The sequence below is a fragment of the Pipistrellus hanaki genome (genome assembly GCF_964339955.1).
Source record: "Pipistrellus hanaki genome assembly, chromosome: 3".
NCBI classification, from domain to species: domain Eukaryota; kingdom Metazoa; phylum Chordata; class Mammalia; order Chiroptera; family Vespertilionidae; genus Pipistrellus; species Pipistrellus hanaki.
The window spans coordinates 96,040,613-96,054,619 of NC_140505.1; the positions used below are offsets into that span (position 1 = coordinate 96,040,613).

General features: G+C 37.5%; 1 protein-coding gene across 11 annotated transcripts in view; it reads right to left on the minus strand.

Annotated features, from left to right (window-relative positions):
• The window catches only part of IFT88 (intraflagellar transport 88), a 172,175-nt gene that overhangs the window by 96,492 nt on the left and 61,676 nt on the right, over positions 1 to 14,007 (minus strand). For 9 of the 11 annotated variants that reach the window (XM_084878565.1, XM_084878562.1, XM_084878569.1 and 6 more), the window contains 2 exons: positions 12,388 to 12,458; positions 2,754 to 2,840 (listed from right to left, as the gene is read on the minus strand). In XM_084878565.1, coding sequence (XP_084734691.1) covers positions 2,754 to 2,840; positions 12,388 to 12,458 — 158 coding nt within the window. The remainder of the gene's footprint in view (positions 1 to 2,753; positions 2,841 to 12,387; positions 12,459 to 14,007) is intronic. The other 2 variants (XM_084878568.1, XM_084878563.1) reach the window with 1 other exon arrangement.

Sequence of the window (14,007 nt, forward strand, 5' to 3'; positions counted from 1 at the left end):
AATGAGCCAGAATACAATATGATGGCATTAGTGCCTATCAATAATTACTAATTAACCGATAAATATTCTTAGCCATAAAAAATTACTTTTCGTGTAAATAAATTAAATTTTCCAATAAAAATACATAGAGTGTATTTTTATAATACACTTCAGCCTGAATGGATTAAAAACACTTCAGCAGTAAGGACACACATAGGCTCAAATTCAAGGGATGGAAAAAAAATTCCATATATAAGGGAAAGCAAAAAAGTAGCTATACTTAGACAAAATAGACTTTAAGTTAAAATCTGTAACAAAATATAAAAAAGTCACTATGTAACAACAAAAAGGTCTAGTTATCAAGAAGATATGATAATCATAACATACAATACAATATCAGCAGAATACACATTCTTCTCAAGCAAACACACAACTTTCTCCAGGATAGATCATGTGTTGTTACAAAACAAACCTTAGCAAATGGTACGGATTTATAAATAAATAAAAGAGGAAAACTGAAAAATTCACAAATACGTTGAAATTAAAAATCACATCCGTGAATAACATAAGGGTAAAATAAGAAATCAAAAGAAAAAAATTAAAAAATTTTTTAATTTTAAAACAAATAAAATGAAAACAAAACATACCAACACTTATAGGATGCAGCAAAAGCAATTAAAAAAGGGAGGTTAATAGCAATAATACCTACATTAAGAAAAAAAATCATTTAAAAAAACTCAACCTAATTATATACCTTAAGGCAGCATTTTTCAACCGCTGTTCCGCGGCACACTAGTGTGCCGCAAGATGTTGCCTGGTGTGCCGTAGGTGCAGACAAGACAAGAATTTTATAATTTTTCACTATTTTGTTTACTTAATATTTCATAATAAAGTAATTATAAAATACTTTCTGTTTATTTGATTCCTATTCAAGAGAATTACTTTATATATAGTCAATATAGGCACAGAGTTAAATTTTTTAACATTTTCTAATGGTGGTGTGCCTCGTGATTTTTTTCATGAAACAAGTGTGCCTTTGCCCAAAAAAGGTTGAAAAACACTGCCTTAAGGAACTAAAACTATAAAAACAAACTAAGCCCAAAGGAAAAAAAAGAAGGAAATAAAGGAAAAACACAAAGACCAGAAAAGAAATAAATGAAATAGAAACTAGAAAAACAGTAGAAAAGAGCAACAAAAATAAGAGCTAGTTTTTTTGTAAAGAAGGCAAAACTGGCAAATCTTTAGCTAGATTATCTGGGAAAAATAGAGAAAAGACTCAAATAAAATCAGAAACAAGAACCATAAACTTCCTAGAAAAAAACCCACACACATGAGGAGAAGTTCCTTGGCATTGGTCTTGGCAATGCCTGGATATGACACATAAGGAGCAAAATAAAAACTAAACAAGTGACGCTACATCAAACTAAAGTTTCTGCAAAGCAAAAGAAACAATCTACAAAATAAGAGAAAATATTTGCAAATCATCCTATATAATAGAGGCAATATGCAAATTGACCATCACTTCAACACACAAGATGGCCAGCAGGGGAGGGCAGTTGTAGGTGATCAGGCCAGCAGGGGAGGGTAGTTGGAAGGAACCAGGCCTGCAAGGGAGGGCAGTTGGGGGTGATCAGGCTGGCAGAGGAGGGCAATTGGGGAACTCAGGCCTAAAGGGGAGGGCAGTTAGGGGTGATATGGTCGGCAGGAGAGGACAGTTAGGAGCAATCGGGCTGGCAGGGGAGGGAAGTTAGGGACAACTGGGCCATCAGGGGAGCAGTCAGGTGTCAATCAAGCTGGCAGCGAAGTGGTTAGGGAATGATCAGGCTGGCAGGCAGAAGCGGTTAGGGGCAATCAGGCAGGCAAGCGAGCAGCCCTGGATTGTGAGAAGGATCCCAGATTGGAGAGTGTGCAGGCTGGGCTGAGGGACACCCCCCACCCATGCATGAATTTCGTGCACTGGGCCTCTAGTCTATATATATAAAAAGGCAGCTACCATAACAGCCATAACGACCTAACAACTGGTCACTATGATGCCCACTGTGGCGAGTGAACTGGCTGATCAGTGGGTGGGGCTGGTGGCCAACTTCATGGCCCCTCCCCCCCGCCTGCCTGCCCCTGATCAGACTCTCCCACTCTGATCATGAACAGGACCTGCCAGCCAAATGCCCCCTCCCTTACTCTCCTCCCCTGGGCAGCCGTGCCCCTGATCAGCCCACCCCACCAAGATAGACCCATAGCCCCTCCCCCTGGCCAGCTCCCAATAGGAGGTGAGGCTGGGCAGCCCAACTCCTGCAGCCCCTCCCCCTAGTCAGTCCCACTCCACACCTACCCCCCCCCACCCCAATCAGGGGCAGGGCCGGCTGGCCAACCACCCATGGCCCTGCCCCCAGGCTGCTGGCCCCTGATTGGCACCCCCACCCACCCCATTCAGGGGCAGGACTGACTGGCCCACCGCCCCTCCCCATGGATGGTCCCACACCCAACTGGCCCCCCATCCCCAGTTGGGGGTGGGGCCCACCAGCCAATCAGTCGCAGCCCCTTCTTCCAGCGGCCTGGCCCTGATCAGGGGCCCTGATTGGGCCCTAATCAGGTGGGTCCTCCTCCTGACAGGCCCAGCCCTGATCTGCCCTGATTGGGGCTGGGCCGGCTGGACCCCACCCATGCATGTATTCATGCACTGGGCCTCTAGTATCATAAAATTTTACACCAGTAAAAGTATAAATTATGAAAAGATAATGCCATACACATCTACTTATAATGAATATCCCTCTTACCAATCATATCCTACAGCAAAAGATGTTTCAATTACAGGAGCAATGAGTTTTGCAGCTGTCATGATGTATTTTTCGGCCATGGCTTTTCTATATCAAACAAACAAATTTTTACATTTTATATATAAAAAAAAAGTGTAAACATTAATATATCAAAATTAACATACCATGAAGCCTACTAAATTGTTAACAGCTTCACTAGAAATCTATTTATAAGTCAGGTTGAAAATCATGACTAGGAAATGGAAGCCATGACTGCCTTCTGAGTCAACAGTTCACTTTTCTTCTACTTTATGATAAATGCTGACAAACTAAAGGAAGAAAGAAGAACTTGGGAGAAAAAAGGCTCTGCAGCTGACATTACATAACCTACACTATCTGTGGACATTAAAGAAAATGGCCATTAAAGAAATAGTGTGTGGTAAACAGTAAAATTGAATTACTACATGTGTATATAAACTTGCCTCATCTCTACATTTCTTTCATGTAAGTGAAATCACAGGATATGTGGTCTTTTGTGACTGGCTTTTTTAATCCTATATAATAATAGGCTAATATGCAAATAATAGGCTCCCTCAACTGGGAGTTTGACTAGAAGTTCAACGAGGAGGCAAGGCCAACAGGCCAACTGCCCACAGCCCTTCCCCACAGCCAGCCCGGCCTGATAAGCAGATCAGGGTGAGCTGACTGGACCTCACTTGTGCATTAATTTGTGCACCGGGTTTCTAGTTTATCATAATGTTATGGTTCATATGTATCAGTACTTCATTCTTTTTTATGGCTAAATATTACTCCACTGTATGAAATAATACAGTTTGTGGACATTTGGATTGTTTCTACTTTTTGGATAGTATAAATAATGCTGCTATAAACGTTTCTATACAAGTTACTGTATGGGTAACTGCTCTAATTTCTTTTGGGTACACACGTAGGAGAGAAATTGCTGGGATCAATCTTTTGAGGAATTTCCAGTTTTCCAAGTGGCTGTACCAATTACATTCCCACCATCAGCATATAATAGTTCAATTCCTCTACATCTTTGCCAATACTTATTACATCTGTCTTTTTTATTAGTCATACCAGTGGCTGTGACATCGCCAATACTTATTATTACAGCTTGTCTTTTTTTATTATAGGTATATTAGTGGTATCTCATGGTGGTGCCAAGTTATACATTTCTCTAGTAAGTACAGAAGTTAAGCATCTTTTACAATACTTATTAGGCATTTGCATATCTATTTTGAAGAAATGTCTACTCAGATCCTTGTACATTTTTAACTAGGTTATGGTCTTTTAATTATTGAATTAGAAGAGCTCTTTATATATCACAGAAATAATTCCCTTCTTGAATACATGGTTTGCAAATATTTTCTCCCATTCTGTGCATTGTCTTTTCACTTTCTTGAAATTCTTTGAAGAACAAAAGTTTTAAATTTTGATGAAGATTAATTCACCCATTTTTTTCTTTTCATGTACTTTTGGTGTCATATCTAAGAAGCCATTGTCCAACACAAGGTCTATAATATTTACTTCCATGTATTTTTTTCCACTAAGAATTTTTCAGGTCTAGCTAGCCCTTACATTTAGTTAGGGCTATGTTCTATTTTGAAGTATTTTTTGAGGTTGGTGTGAGAGAGAGGTCCAGCTTCCTTCCTTTGCATGCAAATATCTATTGTCCAGGCACAATTTGGTGAAAAGATTAACTTTTCCCTGTGGAATGGTACTGGTACCTTTATTGACAACCAGAGGCCCAGTGCACAAAATTCGTGCACTCAGGCAGGAAGGTTCCCCAGCCTGATCTGTGCCCTCTCTCAGTCCAGGAGTGGGCCTAGGCCATTAGTCAGACTTCCTTCACGCTGCTGCAGAGGAAGGAGAGGCTCCCGCCACTGCTGCTATGCTTACCAGCTGTTAGCCTGGCTACTAGCTGAGCTACTAGCACTTGTGTTGAGCGTCTGCCCTCTGGTGGTCAGTGCGCGTCACAGTGACAGGTTGTTATTTATTAGCCTTTTATTAGCCTTTTATTATATAGGACAGGGGTCCTCAAACTTTTTAAAGTGGGGGCCAGATCACGGTCCCTCAGAGAGCTGGAGGGCCGGACTATATGAACTACTAATTCCTACTGTAACACCTCGGCTGCGCTCACTGCCCAAAAAACCTGGCGGGCAGGATCAGACTCCTCTGCGGGCCGCATGTGGCCCGCGGGCCGTAGTTTGAAGACCCCTGATATAGGATATCTGTAAGAGTTTATTTCTCGATACTCAATTTCATTCCAATGATGTGTGTATATGTGTGTGTGTGTGTGTGTGTGTGTGTGTATACCTTTATACTACTACTAGATTAAACACTAACACACTATTTTGATTGCTATAGATTTATAGTTTGAGTCCTCCAATTTTGTCTTCTTTTTCAACATTGTTTTGGCTATTCTGTATCCCTTACATTTCCATAGAAATTTTAGGCTCAACTTGTCACTTTCTTAAAAAACAAAAATAAAAAACTGATGGGATTATGATAGCAATTAGATTGAATTTATAAATTAATTTGGGGAGTACTGCCCATCTTAGTAACATTAAGTGCCTATCCATTAACATGTGATGTCATTTCATTTATTTAGCATTCCTTTCAAAATGGATAATAGTTTTCAGGGCATAAGTTTTGCATTACATTTATTCCTAATTATTTTATGCTATTGTAAATATAATCATTACTTTCATTTTCATATAAGTCATTAGTTGTAGAGGGCGCCTGGGAAGGCACATGGGCATTTCTTTAATTATTGTCAGCTGAATCCAGTGGCGTTGGCAAAGCTACATCCTGGAAACACGCTTTGCCAAAAGGCAGGAGTGTTATCAACTTGACCTTCAGTCCAGGTGCCAGGGAGTGCGTTTTGTTATTAAAATCCAGCCAACCATTAGGAATGAATATGACTGGGGCCCACCCAAGAATGAGCATAATCTCCTTTGTCTTGACTTTTAATAAAACTTCCTGTCTTTTGCTGTATAAAATAAACACGCTGTTTTGGCTCTGGGTCCCTGTCTCTGTCAAAGAACAGTGGTCTCACCTGGCACCAGTTTTTCCCTTCTATCTGTGTGTCTGTCTCTTTCTTTCATTTTCTCAATCCCCAGCAGCCCCTACTCAGGAATTGGATCGCTCTCTAGCTGCGCTGGACTCAGAAAAGAAAGAAATATTTATAATGAGTATAGTAGCCCTAACTGGTTTGGCTCAGTGGGTAGTGCGTCAGCCTGTGGACTCAAGGGCCCCAGGTTTGATTCCAGTCAAGGGCATGTACCTTGGTTGTGGGCACATCCCCAGTGGGAGGTATGCAGGAGGCAGCTGGTTGATGTTTCCCTCTCATCAATGTTTCTAATTCCCTTCCTCTCTGTAAAAAATCAATAAACTATAATTATATAATATCTTTCTATAATATACATTGACTTCTGTACATTGATCCTTTACTCTGCAACCTTTGCTGAACTTATTAGTGGTAATAATTTTTTAGTGGGTTCTAAAATTTTATGTTGGATATTCTGTACTTAAGATCATGTGATCTATAAACAGAGATAATTTTACTTCTTCCTTTCCAATCTGGATGTCTCTTAATCCCTTTTATTGCCAAATTTCCATAGCTAGAATCTCCAGCATATGTTGAATAGAATTGGTGAGAGCAGATACCCCTTTTTTTTGTTCCTCAACTGAGGGGAAAGCAGCAAGCCTTTTTTTTTTAAAAAAAAAATTTTTTTTTTCTTTCATATCTTACCAACTCCCCCCGACCCCCATACATGCCCTCCCTTCCCAGAGTTTTTCGTCCATTGGTTATGCTTATATGCATGCATACAAGTACTTCAGTTGATCTCTTATCGCCCCCATATCTCTCTAGCCTCCACACTGTAATTTGACAGTCTGTTTGTTGCTTTACTCTCTCTGTATCTATCTTTTTGTTCATCAGTTTATAATGTTCCTTATTATCCATAAATGAGTGACATCATGTGGCGTTTTGCTTTCATTGACTGGCTTATTTCACTCAGCATAATGTTCTCCAATTCCATCCAGGTTGCTGCAAATGATAAGAATTCCTTCTTTTTTATGGCAGCATAGTATTCCATTGTGTAGATGTACCATAGTTTTTTTTGATCCAATTATCTGCTGATGGGCACCTAGGCTGTTTCCAAATCCTATTGTAAATTGTGCTGCTATGAACATAGGGGTATATATATCCTTTTTGATTCGTGTTTCTAGTTTCTTAGGATATATTCCTAGGAGTGGGATTACTGAGTCAATGGAAGTTCCATTTTCAGTTTTTTCAGGAAACTCCATACTGTTCTCCACATAGCTACACCAGTCTGCATTCCCACCAGCAGTGCACAAGGATTCCTTTTTCTTCGCATCCTCGCCAACACTTGTCGTTTGTTGATTTGTTGATGATAGCCATTCTGACAGATGTGAGATGGTACCGCATTGTTGTTTTGATTTGCATCTCTCAGATAATTAGTGACTTTGAGCATGTTTTCATATGTCTCTCGGCCTTCCTTCTGTCTTCTTTTGAAGATTCTATTTAGGTCCGTTGCCCATTTTTTTTATTGGATCATTTGTCTCCCTTTTATTAAGTTGTATAAGCTGCCTGTAGATGTTGGAGATTAAACCTTCATCAGTGATAACATTTGCAAATATGTTCTCCCATACAGTGGGCTTTCTCGTTGTTTTGTTGATGGTTTCTTTTGCTGTGCAAAAGCTTTTTATTTTGATGTAGTCCCATTTGTTTATTTTCTCTTTAGCTTCCATTCCCCTAGGGGCAGTATCAGTGAAGAAGTTCTTTTGGCATATGTCTGAGATTTTGCTGCCTGTGGATGTCTCTAGTATTTTTATGGTTTCCTGTCTTATGTTTAAATCCTGTATCCATTTTGAGTTTATTTTTGTGTATGGTGTAAGTTGGTGATCTAGATTCATTCTTTTGCATGTATCTGTCCAATTTTCCCAACACCATTTATTGAAGAGACTGTCTTGACTACAGTGTATGTTCGTGCCTCCTTTGTCAAATATTAATTGAGCATAGCGATTTGGGTTGATATCTAGATTCTCTATTCTATTCCATTGATCTATATGTCTGTTCTTGTGTCAGTACCAGGCTGTTTTGAGAACAGTGGCTTTGTAATACAGCTTGAAATCTGATTTTGAGATTCCTCCTATTTTATTCTTCTTTTTCAGGATTGCTGTGGCTATTTGGGGTCTTTTTTTGTTCCAGATGAATTTTTGGAGAGTTCTTTCTAGATCTGTGAAATATGCTGTTGGTATTTTAATGGTGAGTGCATTGAACTTATAAATTGCTTTGAGAAGTATGGACATTTTGATGATGTTGATTCTGCCAATCCATGAATATGGTATGTTCTTCCATCTGTTTACATCTTCCTCTATCTCTTTTTTCAGTGTCCTATAGTTTTCCGTGTATAGGTCTTTTACCTCCTTAGTTAAATTTATTCCTAGTATCTTAAGCAGCCAGTCTTTTACCATTAGTGTGATGTCAAATGTAGATTCGTCATATATGGCCTTATGGGGCACTTCCTTCCTACTTGGTTAAAGTTATTTGAATTTTGAATTTTGTCCAAAATGTTTTTTGGTTTAAACTGACATGATAATGTTATTTTTGTTTCATTCTATTCATATCATATATTAACTGATTTTTAAATGCTAAGCCAATCTTGAATTCCTAGAGTAAATCCTACTTTCTCAGGGTACATAATCCTCTTTATATTTTTATAGTATTTTGGTTCACTAGAATTTCTGAAATATTTTTGCATCTCTATTCATAAGATATTGGTCTATATTCCCTGCCCCCACCTCCTTGGTACTTTGTTTTATCTTGGTACCAGGGTAATACTAGCTTTATAAAATGAACTCTTTTCTAGAAGAGACTATATAGAACTGATGCTAATTCTTCTTTAAACATTTGCTATAATTTTTCTATTGGGTCAGATTTATTGGGATTTTTAAAATAACAAATTCAATTTCTCTCTCTCTCTCTCTCTCTCTCTATATATATATATATATATATATATACATACATATATATATATATATATACATATATATGTATATATGGTTCTTATTTCACATTAGGTGAGAAGTGGTAGCTTGTGTTTTCAAAAAAGTGGTCTATTCAGTCTAAGTTGTCTAATTTATGTGTATAGGGATGTTTGTAGTAACCCCTTATTATCCTGTTGATGTCTTCAGGGACAGTAGTGAGAGCCCATTTTGTTCCTGACATTGGTATCCTCTCTCTTTGTTTATCAGCTATGTTAGGAGTATTTCATTGATGTTATCTATTGTTTATCTCTCTAATGTTAATGATTTCTGTCATTCTTCTTTCTGCTTCCTTTGGGTTGGTTTTGCTCTACTTTTTCTAGGTTTTTCAGCTGAAAGCTTAGGTTACTGATTTAAGACTATCACTGTCATTCTAATCACTTTCCCCTTATGTGTTGTTTTTCTCTGCCTCGTTTCAAGATGTGGCGTTTAATTCCCAGAAGTTTAATCACTATATATCTTGACATAGATTTCCTTGTTTATCATCTTTGGGATTCATTCAGTTTTTCTAATTGTAGGTTTTTTCTTGCTAAGTTTGGGGAGTTACCAGCCATCATTTCTTTGGCCCAGTCTGTTTCTCCTCTCCTTCCCAGACATGGATGACAAATGTTAGATCTTCTGTTAAAGTCCGAGAAGTTCCTGAGGCTCTGTTCATTTTTTAAACATGGTTTGGATCCACTTTCCCTCTGTTGTTCAGATTCAGTGATTTCCATTTTCTATCTTGTAGTTCACTGAATCTTTCATCTCTCCTGTTCATTCTCCTATTGAGACCATTTGTGGAAATTTCTATTTCAGTTAGTGTAATTTGTAGTTCTAAAATTTCCAATTGGCTCTTTAAAAAAAAAAAAATATATATATATATATATATATATATAGTCTTACATTTATTGGAGGATGTTTAGGTGGTATAATAAAATGACCTAACTATTTATTTTATAATATTTTAACTGAGGTCCAATAGTAATATTTCCTTGCTGAGACTACTGCTTTTCTGAAGGGTTTTATTTTTTATTTATTTTTTAATCCTCAACCAAGGATATATTTTTTACTGATTTTTTTTTTTTTTTTTTTTTAAGATAGAGGACGGGAGAAAGAGAAAAACATTGGTATGAGAGCGAAACATCCATCAGTTGTCTTCCATACATGCCTTGACTAGGGATCAAATCTAAAAACTAGGTATGTGCCCCAACTGGGAATCAAACCTGCAAACTTTTGGTGTACAGGATGATGCTCCATGTGGGCCAGGTGGTATTCTATTTTTTAATTTATTTTAAGCATGTTCATAATTGCTTGTTGGAGCCCTTTTTAACAGTTGCTTTAAAGTTTGTCAGATAATTCTAACATCTCTGTTATCTCAATATTGGCATCTATCAACTGTCTTTATTCAATTTAAATTTTCTTGTTACTGTGAGTGATTTTTTAATAAAAACTTAAACATTTTGCATTATGAGACTGAATTTTATTTAAGTCTTTGTTTTGGCTAGTTGTTTTGTTTTTGTTTTAATATATTTTATTTATTTTTTACAGAGAGATAGTCAGAAACATCGATGAGAGAAACATCGATCAGCTGCCTCCAGCACCCCTCCAACTGGGGATGTGCCTGCAACCAAGGTACATGCCCTTGACCGAAATCAAACCTGGGACCTTTCAGTCCGCAGGTTGACGCTCTATCCACTGAGCCAAACCTGTTTCGCATTGGCTAGTTTTTTTGACATCATTATGGCAGTGGAAGAAGAGTATTGCTAGATAAAAGAAGTCCAATTCCCCCACATGGCCTCTCTGACACCCAAGATAGGAGGGGATCCTCATTTCTGCTTGGTGGTGTAGGAGTTCTTGCTCTCACCATGTTCCTACTGACACCTTGTTACTGCTGCTGCTGAAATTCCTAATTATCTACTACAGTGTTTCCCCGAAAATAAGACATCCTCCGAAAATAAGACCTAGCGCATGGAAAGATAAGACATCCCCTAAAAATAAGACCTAGCGCAACTTTGGGAGAAAAAATTAATATAAGACACTGTCTTATTTTCGGGGAAACAGGGTATCTCCTCTGACACCACCCCAGGTGAGAGGGAGCAGTGCTTCGTTCCTGCAGGCCGGGGTGGAATTCTAGACTCCACAGGCACTATCCACGGAAACCACAGAGTGGGAGACTCATTAGGGCCTTTGCAGATTAAAGTCCTGGTTCCCTACTTGGCTTTGTGAGGTCGGAGTCTGGCTCTCTCTCTCTTGGCTTTTGCTGGCATGCATGGGGTAGGGCCAGGTGTTTTTTTTTTCTGTGGTATTTGTCTAAAAGTTTTCTGTCTTGCTGGCCTATCCCTTTCCTTGTCCTGTGGCTAGAGAAAGTAGGTCTTTTGTTTAATGCACCCATGAGCATTTTCTGCTTTCCAGCTTCTTCAGCTCCAAGACTGGGAAAAATGAAGGGAATTCACTGATCGTGTCCCAAGATCCCTTGATCTGTCCTTTTTTTCCATCTCTCTCTCTCTCTCTCTCTCTCTCTCTCTCTCTCTCTCTCTCTCTCTCTCTCTCTCTCTCTATATATATATATATATATATATATATATATATATATATTACATATAATTTCCAGGGTTGTTATTTGATTTGGACTTAGTAAGAAGAATAGGGCAAAGTGCATCTATTCTTATCTATCCAGAGTATGTTTCTGTTTTATTTTTAAAGTTAAACTACTTCCTAAAGATTAAGGGCCCTCCCAAACATATAATGGAATATTGTACAGACTTAAAAAGGAAGGAAATCCTGACACTTGTTACAACATGGATGGACCTTGAGGACATTATGCTAAGTGAAATAATGTGATTCCACCAAAAAAGGTTCCTAGAGCAGACAAATTCATAGACCAAAAAATAAGTAGAAACATGGATGCCCGGGGCTGAGGCGGGGATGCTAGAGAGTTGTTCAATGGGTACAGAGTTGCAAGTTTAGGAATTTGGGGAAGTTCTTGTTACAAATCATTGTGAATGTACTTAATACTACAGAAACATGAAGAATTATGCACGATAGTTTAGATGGTAAACTATTGGTTATGTGTATTATACCACAATTAAAAAACAACTAAGGGCCCTGTATATCATGTGACATACTGCTAATATACAAGTTGAATATTCAATAAGTATTAGAAGTTTCAAAACATACTTAGCAGAGACTAGGTACCAGACTGAATGAAGGACTAAAATAGAAATAATTTTGTCTTTGGGAGTTGAAATTTAATTGGGAGGCTGGACAAAAACACATAAAGATATAATTAAAAAAAAATAAAAGTAAAACCAAATTCCAATGTTGCACCAAATACAGAGAAAAAGTGAGTTACAAGGAAATAAGAGTAACTGAGGGAGAATAACTGGAATCAAATGAATAATGTGATTATCATGAAGAAAAAGAGAATCCAGTAAAGTACAGAAATGATGAAACAGTAAGACTATTCAAGAAATATACCGCATATAACAACTTTTCAAAGAAATAATCATATGCACATTTAACCCTTTTATATAAACTTAACCAATATTATCAAGTTTTAATTACTTAGTGCCCCAAGCATTACCTTTCACGTTCCATTTGCCTTAAATGATCATTTTTTATAGCTTCAATCACTAAGTTAGTATGTGGATCATCCTGGGAAATAAAATTGGGGAGAAAAAAAGAACAAGTCACGAATAAAAACCAAGAACTTGGATTTGAACCTCACCACTAACTAGTTGTAGAAAAGTAACAGAAAATTAATCTTTTTACACCACTTTCCCTTATGTAAAGTAGAATTTTTTTTTTTTAAATTTTTGATTACCTGTCACATTTTTTAATGAACTAACAGATTCTGGGCAGCTGATAAAAAAGTCAGGCTAGACAAGTACACTGAAGCTTGTACTTGTGATATTGTCAATTCTTTTTGTGTTTTGTTTGTTAATCCTTACCAGAGGATTCTTTTTTAAGATTTTGACACTTCATTAGAACTGGTAAAATGATGACACCAGTAGACTTTAATAATATATATACAAATGTAATACCTAGAGCAATCCTAAAAATGCTATATGAAGTGATACACTCAAAAACATTACAAAATAATAAAAACTGAATCCCAGAAAACTCCTGCCATAAGCAGGAAATTAAAACAGAAACAAACAAAAATACAAAAATTACACACCTAACCTCTAATATAGTAATAATTAGATGAAAATATATGGTCAAACTGCACCAATTATAAGACAGAGATTGCCCAAGTGAATGACAACAACTATTTACTAAGTATAAAAAAACTTATTTCAAATAAAACAACATAGGCAGGCTGAAAGCAAAAGTATGAAACATATATATCATGAAAACAATCTTAAAATGTTATAGTGGCTACATAATTATCAGAGCAAAGAAAATAACCAAAGTCAGATTGGGACATTGTATGATGATAATGCATAGAAATTTGACAGCTTAGATCAAATGAACCAATAGTTTAACAATTACACACTACTACAATTCACGAATGTGAAATAGATAATTCAGATTGACTCACAATTATTAAGGCCAAATAGAGCAAGTGGATGCCAGAACCTGAAATGTGAAAGTCTCGTATAGAAAGCCATCTGGAAGGATGATGCAAACTTTAGTTGAAGTACAGCCAACCTAAATCAATATTAGAGAGAGGCAGCCAGAGGAACAGACATCTGATGGTACACATTTTTCCCTTCTGTCTACGATGCTCCCCATTAGCCAAACTCAAATACAAATGCTTTAATGATCAATTACTTAATAAAAGCTATATCTCTACTCCCTCTTAAAAAAACTGATTTTTCACAACATATATTTTTTTCTCAATATGAAAGTAATATATAATAGTTAACATTTACCCCAAACTTCCTATATTCCAGGTATTGTTTTAAGCAATTCATTGCATAACCTCATTTAATCCTCACAATTGTATAAGGTAGATTATTATAATTACATACCAGCGGCCCAGTGCATGAAATTCGTTCATGGGGTCGGGGGTTTTCCTCAGCTCAGCCTGCATCTTCTCCAATTGGGGATCCCTTGGGGTAGGGGTGTCGAACTCAATCAGAGAAGGGGCCAAAATCTAAAATCCAGCCTAAATCGCGGGCCGAATGGTTTACTGAACAGTCATAAACTGACAATGTCATAAACTGACAGCGGAGTGCAGTGATGACAGCACGGTGCG